The sequence below is a fragment of the Armigeres subalbatus genome, chromosome 3, assembly GCF_024139115.2.
Source record: "Armigeres subalbatus isolate Guangzhou_Male chromosome 3, GZ_Asu_2, whole genome shotgun sequence".
Classification (NCBI taxonomy): domain Eukaryota; kingdom Metazoa; phylum Arthropoda; class Insecta; order Diptera; family Culicidae; genus Armigeres; species Armigeres subalbatus.
Window position 1 is genome coordinate 121,335,140 of NC_085141.1, and position 13,045 is coordinate 121,348,184.

At 40.8% G+C, this 13,045-nt stretch overlaps 1 protein-coding gene and 2 long non-coding RNA genes across 8 annotated transcripts in view; 2 read left to right on the top strand and 1 right to left on the bottom strand.

The window, feature by feature from the left end:
* The window catches only part of LOC134223251 (serine/threonine-protein kinase Pak), a 180,291-nt gene extending 177,511 nt beyond the window's left edge, over window positions 1-2,780 (top strand). For all 6 annotated transcript variants that reach the window (XM_062702393.1, XM_062702397.1, XM_062702394.1 and 3 more), the window contains 2 exons: window positions 211-429; window positions 492-2,780. In XM_062702393.1, coding sequence (XP_062558377.1) covers window positions 211-429; window positions 492-575 — 303 coding nt within the window. In that variant the 3' untranslated portion in view covers window positions 576-2,780. The remainder of the gene's footprint in view (window positions 1-210; window positions 430-491) is intronic.
* A 1,670-nt stretch (window positions 2,781-4,450) lies between these two features.
* On the bottom strand, window positions 4,451-5,646 carry LOC134220104 (uncharacterized). Its single transcript, XR_009981764.1, has 2 exons — window positions 5,074-5,646; window positions 4,451-4,900 (listed from the first exon to the last, which is right to left on the bottom strand). It is a non-coding gene; the product is annotated as an uncharacterized LOC134220104 (long non-coding RNA).
* Window positions 5,647-6,474: 828 nt separating this feature from the next.
* On the top strand, window positions 6,475-13,045 carry LOC134220172 (uncharacterized). Its single transcript, XR_009981791.1, has 3 exons — window positions 6,475-6,701; window positions 6,761-7,051; window positions 12,895-13,045. It is a non-coding gene; the product is annotated as an uncharacterized LOC134220172 (long non-coding RNA).

Genomic DNA, 13,045 nt, shown 5'->3' on the forward strand with positions numbered 1-13,045 from the left:
CAAAATGTCCGTATTGCCATCCTTCTAGCAGTAACAAAAATCACAAGTCGCAAACCATTGTATTAGAATGAAGTCTTTGTGTACCAACGAAAGGGAAAAATGTTCTCACCGCATTAACATATCCGATTACTGTTTTCAGCACTCTACGTAGGGTTTATCAACCCCTCATATTATACATGTATTTATTTATTGTAATTTATTTCTCTACAGGTCGATCTGTGGTCACTGGGGATCATGGCCATCGAGATGATCGAAGGCGAGCCGCCATACTTGAATGAAAACCCTCTACGAGCGCTCTACCTGATCGCTACACACGGCAAACCGGAGATCAAAGAGAAGGAAAAGCTCAGCCCCGTATTCCAGGACTTCCTCGATCAGTGTTTGGAGGTGGACGTCGACCAGCGTGCCACCGCCTTTGAACTCCTCAGGGTAAGTTTCGCGAATTCACATTGAGATCTGCTACTAACTTCCATTCTGCCTTGCGTTCACAGCATCCGTTCCTGAAGTTGGCGCGACCGCTGGCAAGTCTGACACCGCTCATCATGGCCGCCAAGGAGGCTACCAAGGGACACTGAGACGAGGCGAATGCAAACCGAACAGGCGACGGCGACACCGGAGCAGTGTCGACCGAGCCGGCGGCGAATGCGGCGGCGACGACGTCGGTTCTTTCGAGTAACCAGTGATGGGCTGGTCCTACGCACGCACGTGAGTCTAATAATAATGAGCCTATTGGTTAGTGTGCTGTAGGTTCTAAGGCGTTGTTTGTTGAGTATGAGTACGGTGTGTTGTGATTGATAATAAGGAAGCTTCGCACGTTGCGCACGTGTTGACTGACGACTACGAACAGGAAGATGATCATGTGAGAGCTACTATTAACAATAAGCTATATTGATACAAGAAAAAGAGTCAACCAATACTAGACACGTAAGAAAGCATAATATGAAGAAAATGCAAACATTATATTTAAAACATGTTATATCTATAAGCCGGAAAGTCTAAGATAAATCGTTAGAATGGGAGCGTGCTCTTCCCTGCCGGAACAATAACGTCAGAGAAATTAGGGAAATGTGAAAGTATTTAATAACTAGAGCAAATCATGTAACATCGTAAGATGAGCGAACGAGATTATGGTTTTGTTACGTGTTTCGCCAAGGTCTAAACCAATTGTGAATAGAAAAGCGTGGTTTTATGTGTAAATATAGAGTACAAAGAAGAGGAAAATATGAATGCGATGAACATCAAGGCACACTCTTAGTCAAGGAGTCTAGAGTCTATCTTACACATATTTTCAACCATCGGTGCAGGGTGTTTTCTCAACGAAGATGGTTGAGAGACTGATTCGTGTTTAGTAGGAGCCAGATAGCGTGTCCGCGTGATGTACAGCAAATCAGGAAAAGGAGTTCAAGTTCGCTCAAACATACAATACCGTAAAATATATATTAAACTATAAACAGCAACTTCCGAATAATAGAAAACAAAACCAGAAAACAGGAGACACAACACAAAAAATATCTATGAAAGTAATCAATAACAAAATCAGATAAACACACGTGAAAAGTGCCTACACCAAGTGTATGTGTCCGCGAGATATTAGATAACACAAGCAAACATACTGCAAGAGCTAACAAAACGAGATTCAAATCATTTAACTACAACAGTTTATGTGTACGCTTTTCGTTTTTATTTTCGGAAGATAAAGGACAAAGAATGCGATCGTATATACCAGTTAAGATCGAGCTGCAAGTATTAACCATCGTTTTTGGCTACCGTTTTGTTTTACTCAACGATCGCTTACAATCGCTACGTACTAACCATACATTCGACTGCTTAGGAAAATGAAGTTCAGAGAAACGAGAACTGTGTAGTAATATGTGCTAAAGGAAAGAAAAACAAGTATTTAACTGATAGTAAGAAATCATTTCCTATTCTATTAACGCTAATTTGCCTCCTTATGTATGAACTATTCATATGAAATGAAAAAAAAAAGATCTTCCTCGAGGCTAAAACTGTCCACGGTGGGCAGAACCAATCGATTATTTTTCATCGACGCTATTTTTTTTTTAATAATTGCAATTATTCTGGATTGAAAACTAAAAGGAATCAAATTGGTGCAGTTTTTTGTCCGATGACATATTTTAACAACTGCAAGCTTATGGGTATAAATTTGAAAAAATATTCCTGCAGAATTTCTATTTTTGGCCTCAACTTTATTACTTTCACGGTAGGTCTAGGTACTAATACAGATACTAGCAATGTTTATATGTTTGAACAAAAATAAGTTACCTACAAATCTTGGAGATTCTGATATTCATGAGTTTTATGGTCTTAAATAGGCGACCCTTAAAATGTCGATTCGGTTCGATTTTGCCCAACGTTGGGCGACCAAAATATGCCACATTTCCCCTTGCATTATATTGTTTGACGACAACGCAAATGGCTCGTTGGATGTTCCTTTTTTATGTAAATAAAATATATTGTTCCTCAACCTTACCCCACTCTATATCCCTCGTGTAATCCCAAACGTAATAATCTATCACTTGTTTAAAATCCTAATTAACATTCATTCGAGAAGCAAAACTGCTGGATATGTTAGCTGTAGATAGACTTCGATAGTTGTTGTGCACCGGTCGCAACTTCGATGTATTTAGAAGAAAGCCGTGTGTACTGTACGCGTGTGCGTGTGTGCGTGTGACAAATGTTAGGACGACAAACAGAATACCAACTACTCTGTCATTAAACTGTTTTCTATTCAAGAATAAATTACGCATTTATTATCCTAACTTATCGTTGTTTTAATTTCTTATATTCACAGCCCTGTTCGTTCTAAAATGTTTTTGCCTTTCTCGTAGGGTGTTTACTCATGGTTTGAACCAAAATAAAGGCGTTTTATACTAAAGACACACTGGTGGTACAAGTACCACGGTTATATACCCTAGTACATATTGTACCATGGTTTTCCACGTTGTACCAGCATGGTACAAGGTGACACACTAGTGGTACAACTTGTACCATGGTACGAATACCACCAGTGTGTCATTAGTATTATGTGCCGTCAAAACTAGGTCCATTTTTTTCATACATAGAAACACTTTACTGCAACAAACTTTATTTTACATGAGAGTCAGAAGAAGTAATTTGTACTTATTCTGCGTCTCGTATGAGGTGAGGCGTTTCGAATGAAGTGACAATTGTCGATACTTCACATTTAAATTACACGGTCGTCTCACGTGAGAGACGTGTCGAACTCGACTATTCTCGACGCAAAATAAGCATAATTGCGTCTAGCGTCCGATATTTGCACTACACATCTCCTGTTTGGTGATTCCAACTTTCCCGATCTTTCCTAGCGCGGTTACTACTCCGAACCATCTGACTCTGACATCTGCTACCATTGCGTTTATTGACGATATGAATACGCTGAACTTAAAGCAGTTGAATGTAGCTATAAACTGCCTGAATCGTACGCTTGATCTACTCTTTGTAGATGAAGACTCCTTGCCGATATGTACGCTTGTTGAACCACATGATGCCCTGATACCAATCGAACGAACACCTGAATGCCGCTCTTCAATCCATCGACTGGTCACCGTTGTATAGCACACGAGACGTCAATGAAGCAACCTGGTTATTCACTTCTACAATTACGGAACTTTTTCCAAATTATGTACCTGCGCCAGGAACTAATAACCGGGACATCGGAGTCCCGAAGAACCGATTTAAAATTCATGCAACCCATATGAGCTGACGAGACCAGCACCGCCAGAGGCGCTAGTGTATTTTACTCATATTGTGGTAAATTTATTTGAAAGTGTTTGCTGTGAGTTTTGACAGATTCCTACCCTCTCAGCGTCGCCCTCGCGAGCAAAACAAAGCAACAGTGTTTTGAAATTTCTCTGACACATTATTTACATTCGACGTTTGATATTCGCAAAATTTTCTGAACTTGTAAAGTTTGCTTTTATTTAGTCACGTTTCCAATTTCCAATAATGTTTTGCCTAATTTAATAATTTATATCCAAATACCTATCTATAGTTTATAGTGAAATTAAAAAAATCTCATCGAAGGGTAAGTGTTGGATTAAATACAGATAATCCATGAGTAATGAATAATATCTGCTCCAACAGCACCCAAAAACCATCTGCCTCTCAGTCAGGGACTAATACCGGGATCTGGCACTCGCAATTTTCTCGTGTTGCACTTAATTCTCAATCGGTGTGTAGGAGTCCTAGGTATACAACTGAAAAGACACTAAATACGCTGTCAGTTATCACGCATGTTTCTCTCACCGTGCATTACTGACAGCATCGATATTTTTGTTATTTTTGTCAAACCTGTGTCAAGCGTCTTGTTTATTTTCTCGCTTTTATTTTCGTAAGTAGGTATTTTTTTGCAATTTTCCAAATTTCCAATAGAAATGAAATAACTTTTGTTTAATTTCCGTTTTATAAGGACGACAGCTGCTCCTTCAAGCCCGAGCCGAATCGCATGCTCGTCTGGTTGCCCCAGGAGAAGATGTCTGGCACAGTACTCTAACCAGGAACTAATAACTAATTGCCCCACTCGCCAAGTCGTTTTGCACCTGGTCTGCCCACCTCGCTCGCTGCGCTCCACGCCGTATTGTACCTGCCGGATCGGAAGCGAACACCATATTTGCAGGGTGGCTGTCCGGCATTCTTGCAAAATGCCCTGCCCATCGTACCCTTCCGGCTTTAGCTACCTTCTGGATACTGGGTTCGCCGTAGAGCTGGGCGAGCTCGTGGTTCATTCTTCACCGCCAAAGATGGTCCTAAGCACTCGTCTCTCGAATACTCCAAGTGCCGTTTGGTGCGGTGGCGAATCTTTTTTGACCGCAGCTTCTTCTGGAGCCCGTAGTAGGCCCGACTTCCACAGATGATGCGCCTTCGTATTTCACGACTAACATTGTTATCAGCCGTTAGCAAGGATCCGAGGTAGAAGAATTCCTCGACCACCTCGAAGGTATCCTTGTCTATCGTAACACTGCTTCCCAGGTGGGCCCTGTCGCGCTCGGTTCCGCTCACAAGCATGCACTTTGTCTTTGACGCATTCACCACCACACCAGTCCAACTTTTATTGCTTCACGTTGCAGGCGGCCACCTTTGCAAATGTTCGGCCGACAATGTCCATGTTATCTGCGAACTGGATCTGTTGAAAATCGTACCCCGGCTGTTACACCCGGCTCTCCGCATGACAGTCCATCACCTTGTCTTAGTATCCGGCGCGATTCGAAAGAACTGGAGTGTTCGCCCGAAATCTTCACACAGTTTTGCACACCATCCACTGTTGCTTTGATCAGTCTGGTAAGCTTCCCAGGGAAGCTGTTCTCGTCTATAATTTTCCATAGCTCTAAGCGGTCTATACTGTAGTATGCCGCCTTGAAATTAATGAACCTGATTGGGACCTGGTTTTCACGGCATTTTTGAAGGATTTGCCGTACAGTACAGATCTGGTCCGTTGTCGAGCGGTCGTCTACGAAACCGGCTTGATAACTTCCCACGAACTCATTCACTAATGGTGGGATGAGATGATCTGGGATACCACTTTGTAGGCGGCATTAAGAATAGTGATCGCATGAAAGTTCTCAAACTGCAGCTTGTCGCCTTTCTTAAGGATGAGGTATATAACCTCTTCCTTCCACTCCTCCGGCAGTTTGAGCAGTCAAGTGACTAGCTTTTCCGGGACCATCTTGATGAGCTCAGCTCCGATACCATACCACAGCGGTTCTCAACCTTTTTCTTGAGAGGTACCCCTTCGAACTTTTTCATTAATTGAGGTACCCCCAATTTGTTTTGCTATAAATGAAAAAGGCGTAGATAAGATATATGAAAAAAGGACCTGAAAACTAAATGGATATATGACTCTCCATGAAGTTGACTGAAACAAATTCAAGGTAAATGTGTACATCAAGATTCCTGCAAAACTTTTTTTACTATTGGAAACTTCCGAGCATCTTGAAGGGAGGCTTTCAAGCCTATTATAAGAATGCTTCTGAGCCTCTTGAAAGGTGGTTTTCGAGCCACTTAAAATGAGGTTTCTGAGCTTTTTGAAAGGATGCTTCCAAGCTTTTTTAAAGAATAATTCCGAACCTCTCCAACGGAAACTTCCCAGTCTCTTGAAAAGAGGCTTCCGAGCATCTTGAAAGGAGGCTTTCGAACCTCTCGAAGGGAGGCTTCCAAGCCTGTTGAAGGGAGGCTTCCGGGTCTCTTGAAAGACGGCTCTCGAGCTCTTTAAAAGGGACTTCAAAAGGCTCTTCATAGGAGGCTTCTGATCCTCTTGAAGAGAGACTGCAGCAGGAACTAATAACCGGGACATCGGAGTCCCGAAGAACCGATTTAAAATTCATGCAACCCATATGAGCTGACGAGACCAGCACCGCCAGAGGCGCTAGTGTATTTTACTCATATTGTGGTAAATTTATTTGAAAGTGTTTGCTGTGAGTTTTGACAGATTCCTACCCTCTCAGCGTCGCCCTCGCGAGCAAAACAAAGCAACAGTGTTTTGAAATTTCTCTGACACATTATTTACATTCGACGTTTGATATTCGCAAAATTTTCTGAACTTGTAAAGTTTGCTTTTATTTAGTCACGTTTCCAATTTCCAATAATGTTTTGCCTAATTTAATAATTTATATCCAAATACCTATCTATAGTTTATAGTGAAATTAAAAAAATCTCATCAAAGGGTAAGTGTTGGATTAAATACAGATAATCCATGAGTAATGAATAATATCTGCTCCAACAGCACCCAAAAACCATCTGCCTCTCAGTGACGGTCAATGCCGTCCAGCCGCAAGTTCGACCTGTTCATCGGATTTTACACGTAACATCGGAATCATTCTGAACCCCAAGAGATATTTTCCAGCGCCTTCTGGAGAGCGACTACATCGACATTGTCCTCGTCGCCACCATCGCCAAATACCTTAATGCGCTGCGCTTACTGGCAGACGAAATTGAGTATGCGGAGGAATATTTGGTGTGGATGCATCCTGGAAACAATACTCGGAGGCAATCCTGCAAACAACCAGTAGGGCAAGTAAATTTCTAACAATTTCGTATTAAATTATCAGTTTTCCCCTGTAACGAATTTGGTACTATTCCATTTAATTCCACGACGTTGTAATCTTTACAGATACGTTTTTTGATCTCAACTGTTAGTGCGTCTTCAGTGTCTTATACTTGAACCGACTATCGAGTCAATTACGTGACATTGAAAGCGGCCTTACATTTTAGATCGAAATGCGTATATGTAATGATTACAACGTGGTGGCAATAAACGGAATAGTACTAAACTCGTCTTATGACATGTGAAAAAATTCCACTAAAAAACTTAATAATTTTTGGATCAGTTTTTAATTTTTAATTCTATTAATTTAACTTTTGGAAAATCAGATTGATTCAAGAGTCCGAATTAATTTAATCCAAATTTCTTAATTGACTCCACGAATTGAAAAACCATCTATTTTTCTTTTATGATCTCCTTCGTGACTTAATTCCACCACTTGCTTTTTACAGATACGTATTTCGACCTCAACAGGACTCAATTTGGAATTGAATGGAATTGTACGAACTCGTCTTATGACAAGTAAAGACATTCCACTAAAATCTCAAAATAATTTTCTTATCACTACTTCGTAAGTTTATCCGAGATTTCATTCAATAACTTTTTCGGTATTCCTTTGAGAACTCCTTCGTCAAATCCGTTTTGAATTGTTTAACAAATATCAATAATAATTCTTTTTTTTTTGCAATTCAAACGGGAAATGCTTTGAAAATCCCTTCGAAAAGTGCATTAGATATTCCATTTTCAATTACTTTATGAATTCGTCCGGGATCCCCTGACGTTTGCTCCAAAAATCTATTTAGAAGTCTTTTCAAAAACTTTCCTCTTAGTCGGTAATTTCTCCACAAATTCCTCTCTGAATTCATTGGGAGCCTTCTCTATAGAAATTTATCCAGGAATCTGTGGATTGCTTTGGAGGATTATTTATAATCATCTATGTGGATTCTAGGGATTTCTTTGCGAATCTGGAATTCTGAAATAGGAGGATCCTTTTGGGGATTAATTTAAGAATCGGTAATAATTCTTTCAGAATTTCCAACAAGTAATACAGCAAGAATTCTACAGCGACTTTTCAGTGAACTCCACCAAGAATTACTTCAGAAATTCCACTAGACATTTCTCCACGATTTCACTAAAAATTTCATCAGTAATTTCTCCAGAAAAATCAAACCAATAATTTTTCCGTGAATGGCACTAGCAACTCTTCCAGTAATTTCACCAAAAATTCCACCAATAATTACATCAGAAAGTCATCAGAGAATTTTAACAGGAATTCCTTTGGGAATTCTTCCTGGAATTCACAAGGAATTAGACCAACAATTCCATTGAAAATTCAACCAGCTATTTTTTCCAGGAATTCGACCAGGGATTTCTCAAAAATTTAACTAGGAAATCCACCAAGAATTCAACTGGGAGTTTCACCGTGGATTCATCCGAGGATACCATTAGTAAATGTTATGAGAATGTTCCTCCAGGATTTATACTGTGAGTTTCACAATGAATTCCTCCGTAAACTCCACCAGCGATTCCTCCGTGAATTCCACTAGAAATTTCTTCGGGAATTCCTCCGGAGATTTCTTCGGGAATTCCTACCAATATTCCTTCAAGATATCCTTCGAGAATTCTCCGGGAATTCCGGATATTCCTTCTGGAGATCATCCGTTTATTCCTTCGGGAATTCTTTCGAAAGTTCCTTTAAGATTTATCCGACAATTCCTCTGGAAATTACTTCGGGAATTCCTGCGGAGTTTCTTTCGGGAAATCCTCCGGAGATTCATTTGAGAATTCATTCGGGGTTTCCTTCGTAAATTCTTTCGGATATTTCTTCATGAATTCCTTAGGAAACCCCATCAGAGCTTCCGTCGGGAATTCTTCTGGAGATTTCTTCGGGAATTTTTCCCGGAATTCCTCCGAGAATTATATTGGGAGTTCTTCCGGGAGTTCCTTCTGGAGTTCATCCGGATATTCCTTCGGGAGTTCCTCCGAATTCCTTTGGAAATTTCTTCAGGAGTTCTGTTGGGAATTCCTTCGGAATTTCCCTGGGAGTGTTTTTTTGAGAATTCTTCCGTGATTTCCGTCGTAAATTCCTTCGGATATTTCGTCTGGATTTCCTTAGGAAACTCCATCGGAGGTTCCGTCGGGAATTCCTCCTGAGATTCCTTCGGAAATTCTTCCAGAGGTATCTTTCGAGAATTCCTTTGGGAAATCCTCTGGGAATTCTTTTGAGAATTTCTCTGGGAATTCGTCCGGGAATTCCTTTGGGAATTCCTTTGGGAATTTCTCTGGGAATTCCTCTGGGAACTCTTTTGGGAATTCCTTTGGGAATTCCTCTGGGAATTCATTTGGGAATTCCTTTGGGAATTCCTCTGGGAATTCCTTTGGGAATTCTTCTGGGAATTCTTCTGGGAATTCCTCTGGGAATTCCTTTGGGAATTCCTCTGGAGAATATCATGAGGAATTCCTATCGAAATTTCTTCAAGAATTCCGACGTAAATTCATTCGTGCATTCGTTCAAGGTTTCCTTCTGCTTTGATAGTTCCTCCGGTGATTCCTTTGGGAATGCCTCCGTGATTCACGTCGTAAATTCGTTCGGATATTTCGTCGGGATTTTCTTAGGAAACTCCATCGGAGGTTCCGTCGGGAATTCCTCCTGAGATTCCTTCGGGAGTTCCTCTGGAGTTTGCTTCGCGAATTTTTCCCAGAGATCCTACAAGATATATTTCGAGAATTGCTCCGGGAATTCCCTCGGGAGTTCATCCAGGAATTCTTTCGGGAGTTCTTCCGGGAGTTCATGCGAGAAATCCTTTGGAAATTCATTCGGTAAATCCTTTGGGAGTTCCTCCGCGAATTCCTTCGGGAATTCCCCTGGGAACTCCTTCGGGATTTTTTTCGGGAATTCCTACGAGAATTCCTATAGCAATTCCTTCAGGCATTCCTTATGGGAATTCTTCGGGAATTCCTCCGGAAATTCCTTCGACAATTTATTCGGGAATTCCTCCAGGAATTCCTTATGCGATCCCTTCGGGATTTTCTTATGGGGTTCTCTCGGGAATTCCTTATGGTATTGCTTCGAGAATTCCTTATGGAAATCCTTCGGGAATTTCTGGAGGAATTCCCGAATAAATTTTCAAAGAAGTTCCCTGGGAAATTCCCGAAGGAATTCGCTGAAAAACTCCCGAAGAAATTCCCGGTGGAGCTCTCAAAGAATTTACTGAATGAATTCCCAAAGGATTTCTCGAATGAACTCCCGGAAGAACTCCCGAAAGAATTCCTGGATGAACTCCCAAGGGAATTCCCGGAGCAATTCTCGAAATATATCTTGTAGGAAATTTCCATAGGAATTCCTGATATTCCCGAAAGAACTCACGCAGGAACTTCCGAAGGAATTCCCGGAGAAACTCCCGAAGGCATTCCCGGAAGAACTTCCAAGGGAATTCTCGAAGCATATCTCGAAGGAATTCCGGGAAAAATTCCCGAAGAAATCTCAGGAGGAATTCCCGAAGGAATCACCGGATCAATTTGCTAAAGGAATCTCCAGAGGAATTCCCGACGGAACCTCCGATGGAGTTTCCTATAGTTTATAGTATATGGAGTTTCTATATATAGATTTCATGACGAAATATCCGAAGAAATTTACGAAGTAAACCCCGAATGAATTCCCAAATAAATCCCCCGAGGATCTTTCGAGGGAAACTCCGGAAGAATTCCCGAAGAAATCTCAAAGGAACTTTAGAAGGAACTCCAGAAAAAAATCGCGAAGGAATATCCGGATGAACTCCAGAAGTAATTCCCGATGGAATTCCCGGAGAATTCTCGAAGGATTTCTTGAAGAAATATCGATAGGAATTCCTGTAGAAACCTCCGGAGGAATTCTTGAAGAAATCTTCGGAAGAATTCCCAAAGAAATCTTCGGATGAATTCCCGAAGGAACCTCCGATATAATTTCCTAAGGAATTCCTAACGAAAAATCCAAAGAAATTTACGAAAGAATCCCCAGAGCAGCTACCGAAGGTAATTACCGGAGGAATGCTCGAAGGAATTCCCGGAAGAGCTCCCGGAAAAATTCTCGGAAGAATTCCCGAAGGAATTACCAAAAGGAACTCCCGAAGGAATTCTCGGAAGAACTCTCGAAGGAATTCCCGGAGGAACTCACGGAAGTACTCTAGAAGGTATTCCCGGAGGAAGTCTCGAGGAAATTCCTGGACGAACTCCCAAGGGCATCCCATGAGGATTTTTTAAAGTATATTTTGAAGGAATTCCGGGAAAAACATCGTGAATAAAGCTCCTGAAGAATTCATGAAGAAATCTCCGGAGGACCTCCCGAAGAACTCCAAAAGGAATTCCCGGAGAAACTCTTGAAAACATTCCCGTATGAATTTCCAAAGGAATTTTGAAGGATTTTTCGGAGGAATTCCCGAGGGAATTACCAAAGGAACTCCCGAAGGAATTCTCGGAAGAACTCTCGAAGAAATTCCCGGAAGAACTCTCGAAGGAATTCCCGGAGGAACTCACGGAAGTACTCTGGAAGGTATTCCCGGAGGAACTCTCGAGGGAATTCCTGGACGAACTCCCAAGGGCATCCCCTGAGGAATTTTAAAGTATATTTTGAAGCAATTCCGGGAAAAACATCGTGAATAAAGCTCCTAAAGAATTCATGAAGAAATCTCCGGAGGAATTCCCGAAGAACAACAAAAGGAATTCCCGGAGAAACTCTTGAAAACATTCCCGTTTGAATTCCCAAAGGAATTGCCGGGGGAAACCTCGAAGGATAACTTGAATGAATTTTCGAAGAAATCTCCTGAGGAATTCCCAAAAAAAAATATTCAGAAGAATGTCTACGCCCAGAGGAAATCCAGAAGAAATTCCTGAAACAATACCCGAAGGAATAGAAGAAGTTTCCTTAAGAATTCCCGGAGAAATTTGCTAAAGAATTCTCGAAGAAATTTCTGAGGAAATCCCCGGAATTTTCTAAAGAATATCCGAAACATATATTTCTCGAAGGAATTTTATAAAGAATTCCAGAAACAATTCCCAAAGGAATACGAGAATTTATTCCCAGAGGAGCTCCTAAAGGAATGAAGTCCTTCAAAAATTGCTGCTGTTATTATTTCTCCGAGAATTCCTACGGGTGTGTGTATTCTTCCGGAAATTTCTCCGGAAGTACATTAGGGTAACCCTCTGAGAGCTCCTTCGTGGAATTCCTCCTGGAATTCCTTTGAGTATTTCTAGATTGCTTTGAGAATAGGTCGTATGTGCAAACGAGAGATTCTCTTTGGTCACGCTCTCTTTCGCTAATATATCGGCTAGTTTTGCATGTTTTGCTACATTTCCACTTCAGCATGATAAACAAAGCTATTGTCTTTGGATATCTAACAAGAAATTCGAAGTAAACTTTTGTATAGTTTCGTAATAATCGAAAGAGAATAGATCCAAAGAGAGACTCTCTTTTGCACATACGACCTATTTTCAAAGCACTCTAGATTTATCCAAGAATTAATCAGAAATTCCTTCGGAAAATTTTTCGGAAGTTTCTCCAGGAATGGAATGTAAAAATCGGATACAAATTCTCCAGAGGGAATTCATAAGGAAACTGTCAAAGATAATTCCATAGAAGTAAACGAAGAAACTTCCAATTCCGGTGGAATTTACGAATAAATTGATCTGCATTAAAATATTTTGAGAAATTCTCGAAGATTCACGAGTTAAACCAAAAGTAATCAAAAAATAGAAAATCTCATTGAAATTTCCTGATTTCTATGCCAGTCTTAAATTCTTGGAAAATATTCTGACGCCTATTTAAATTTTCATGTTTCTAGAAAGCGGAATCGGAACTGGAATACAAAAGCTAATAAAGGTCGCTTGCTGTGCACACTATCTCATGGAATTGATTTAGTAGGCGCAACTCGGATTAGCCAACAATCGGATACCGAGCATGGGAAACCTGTATGGGGTCCGTCACAGGTGGTG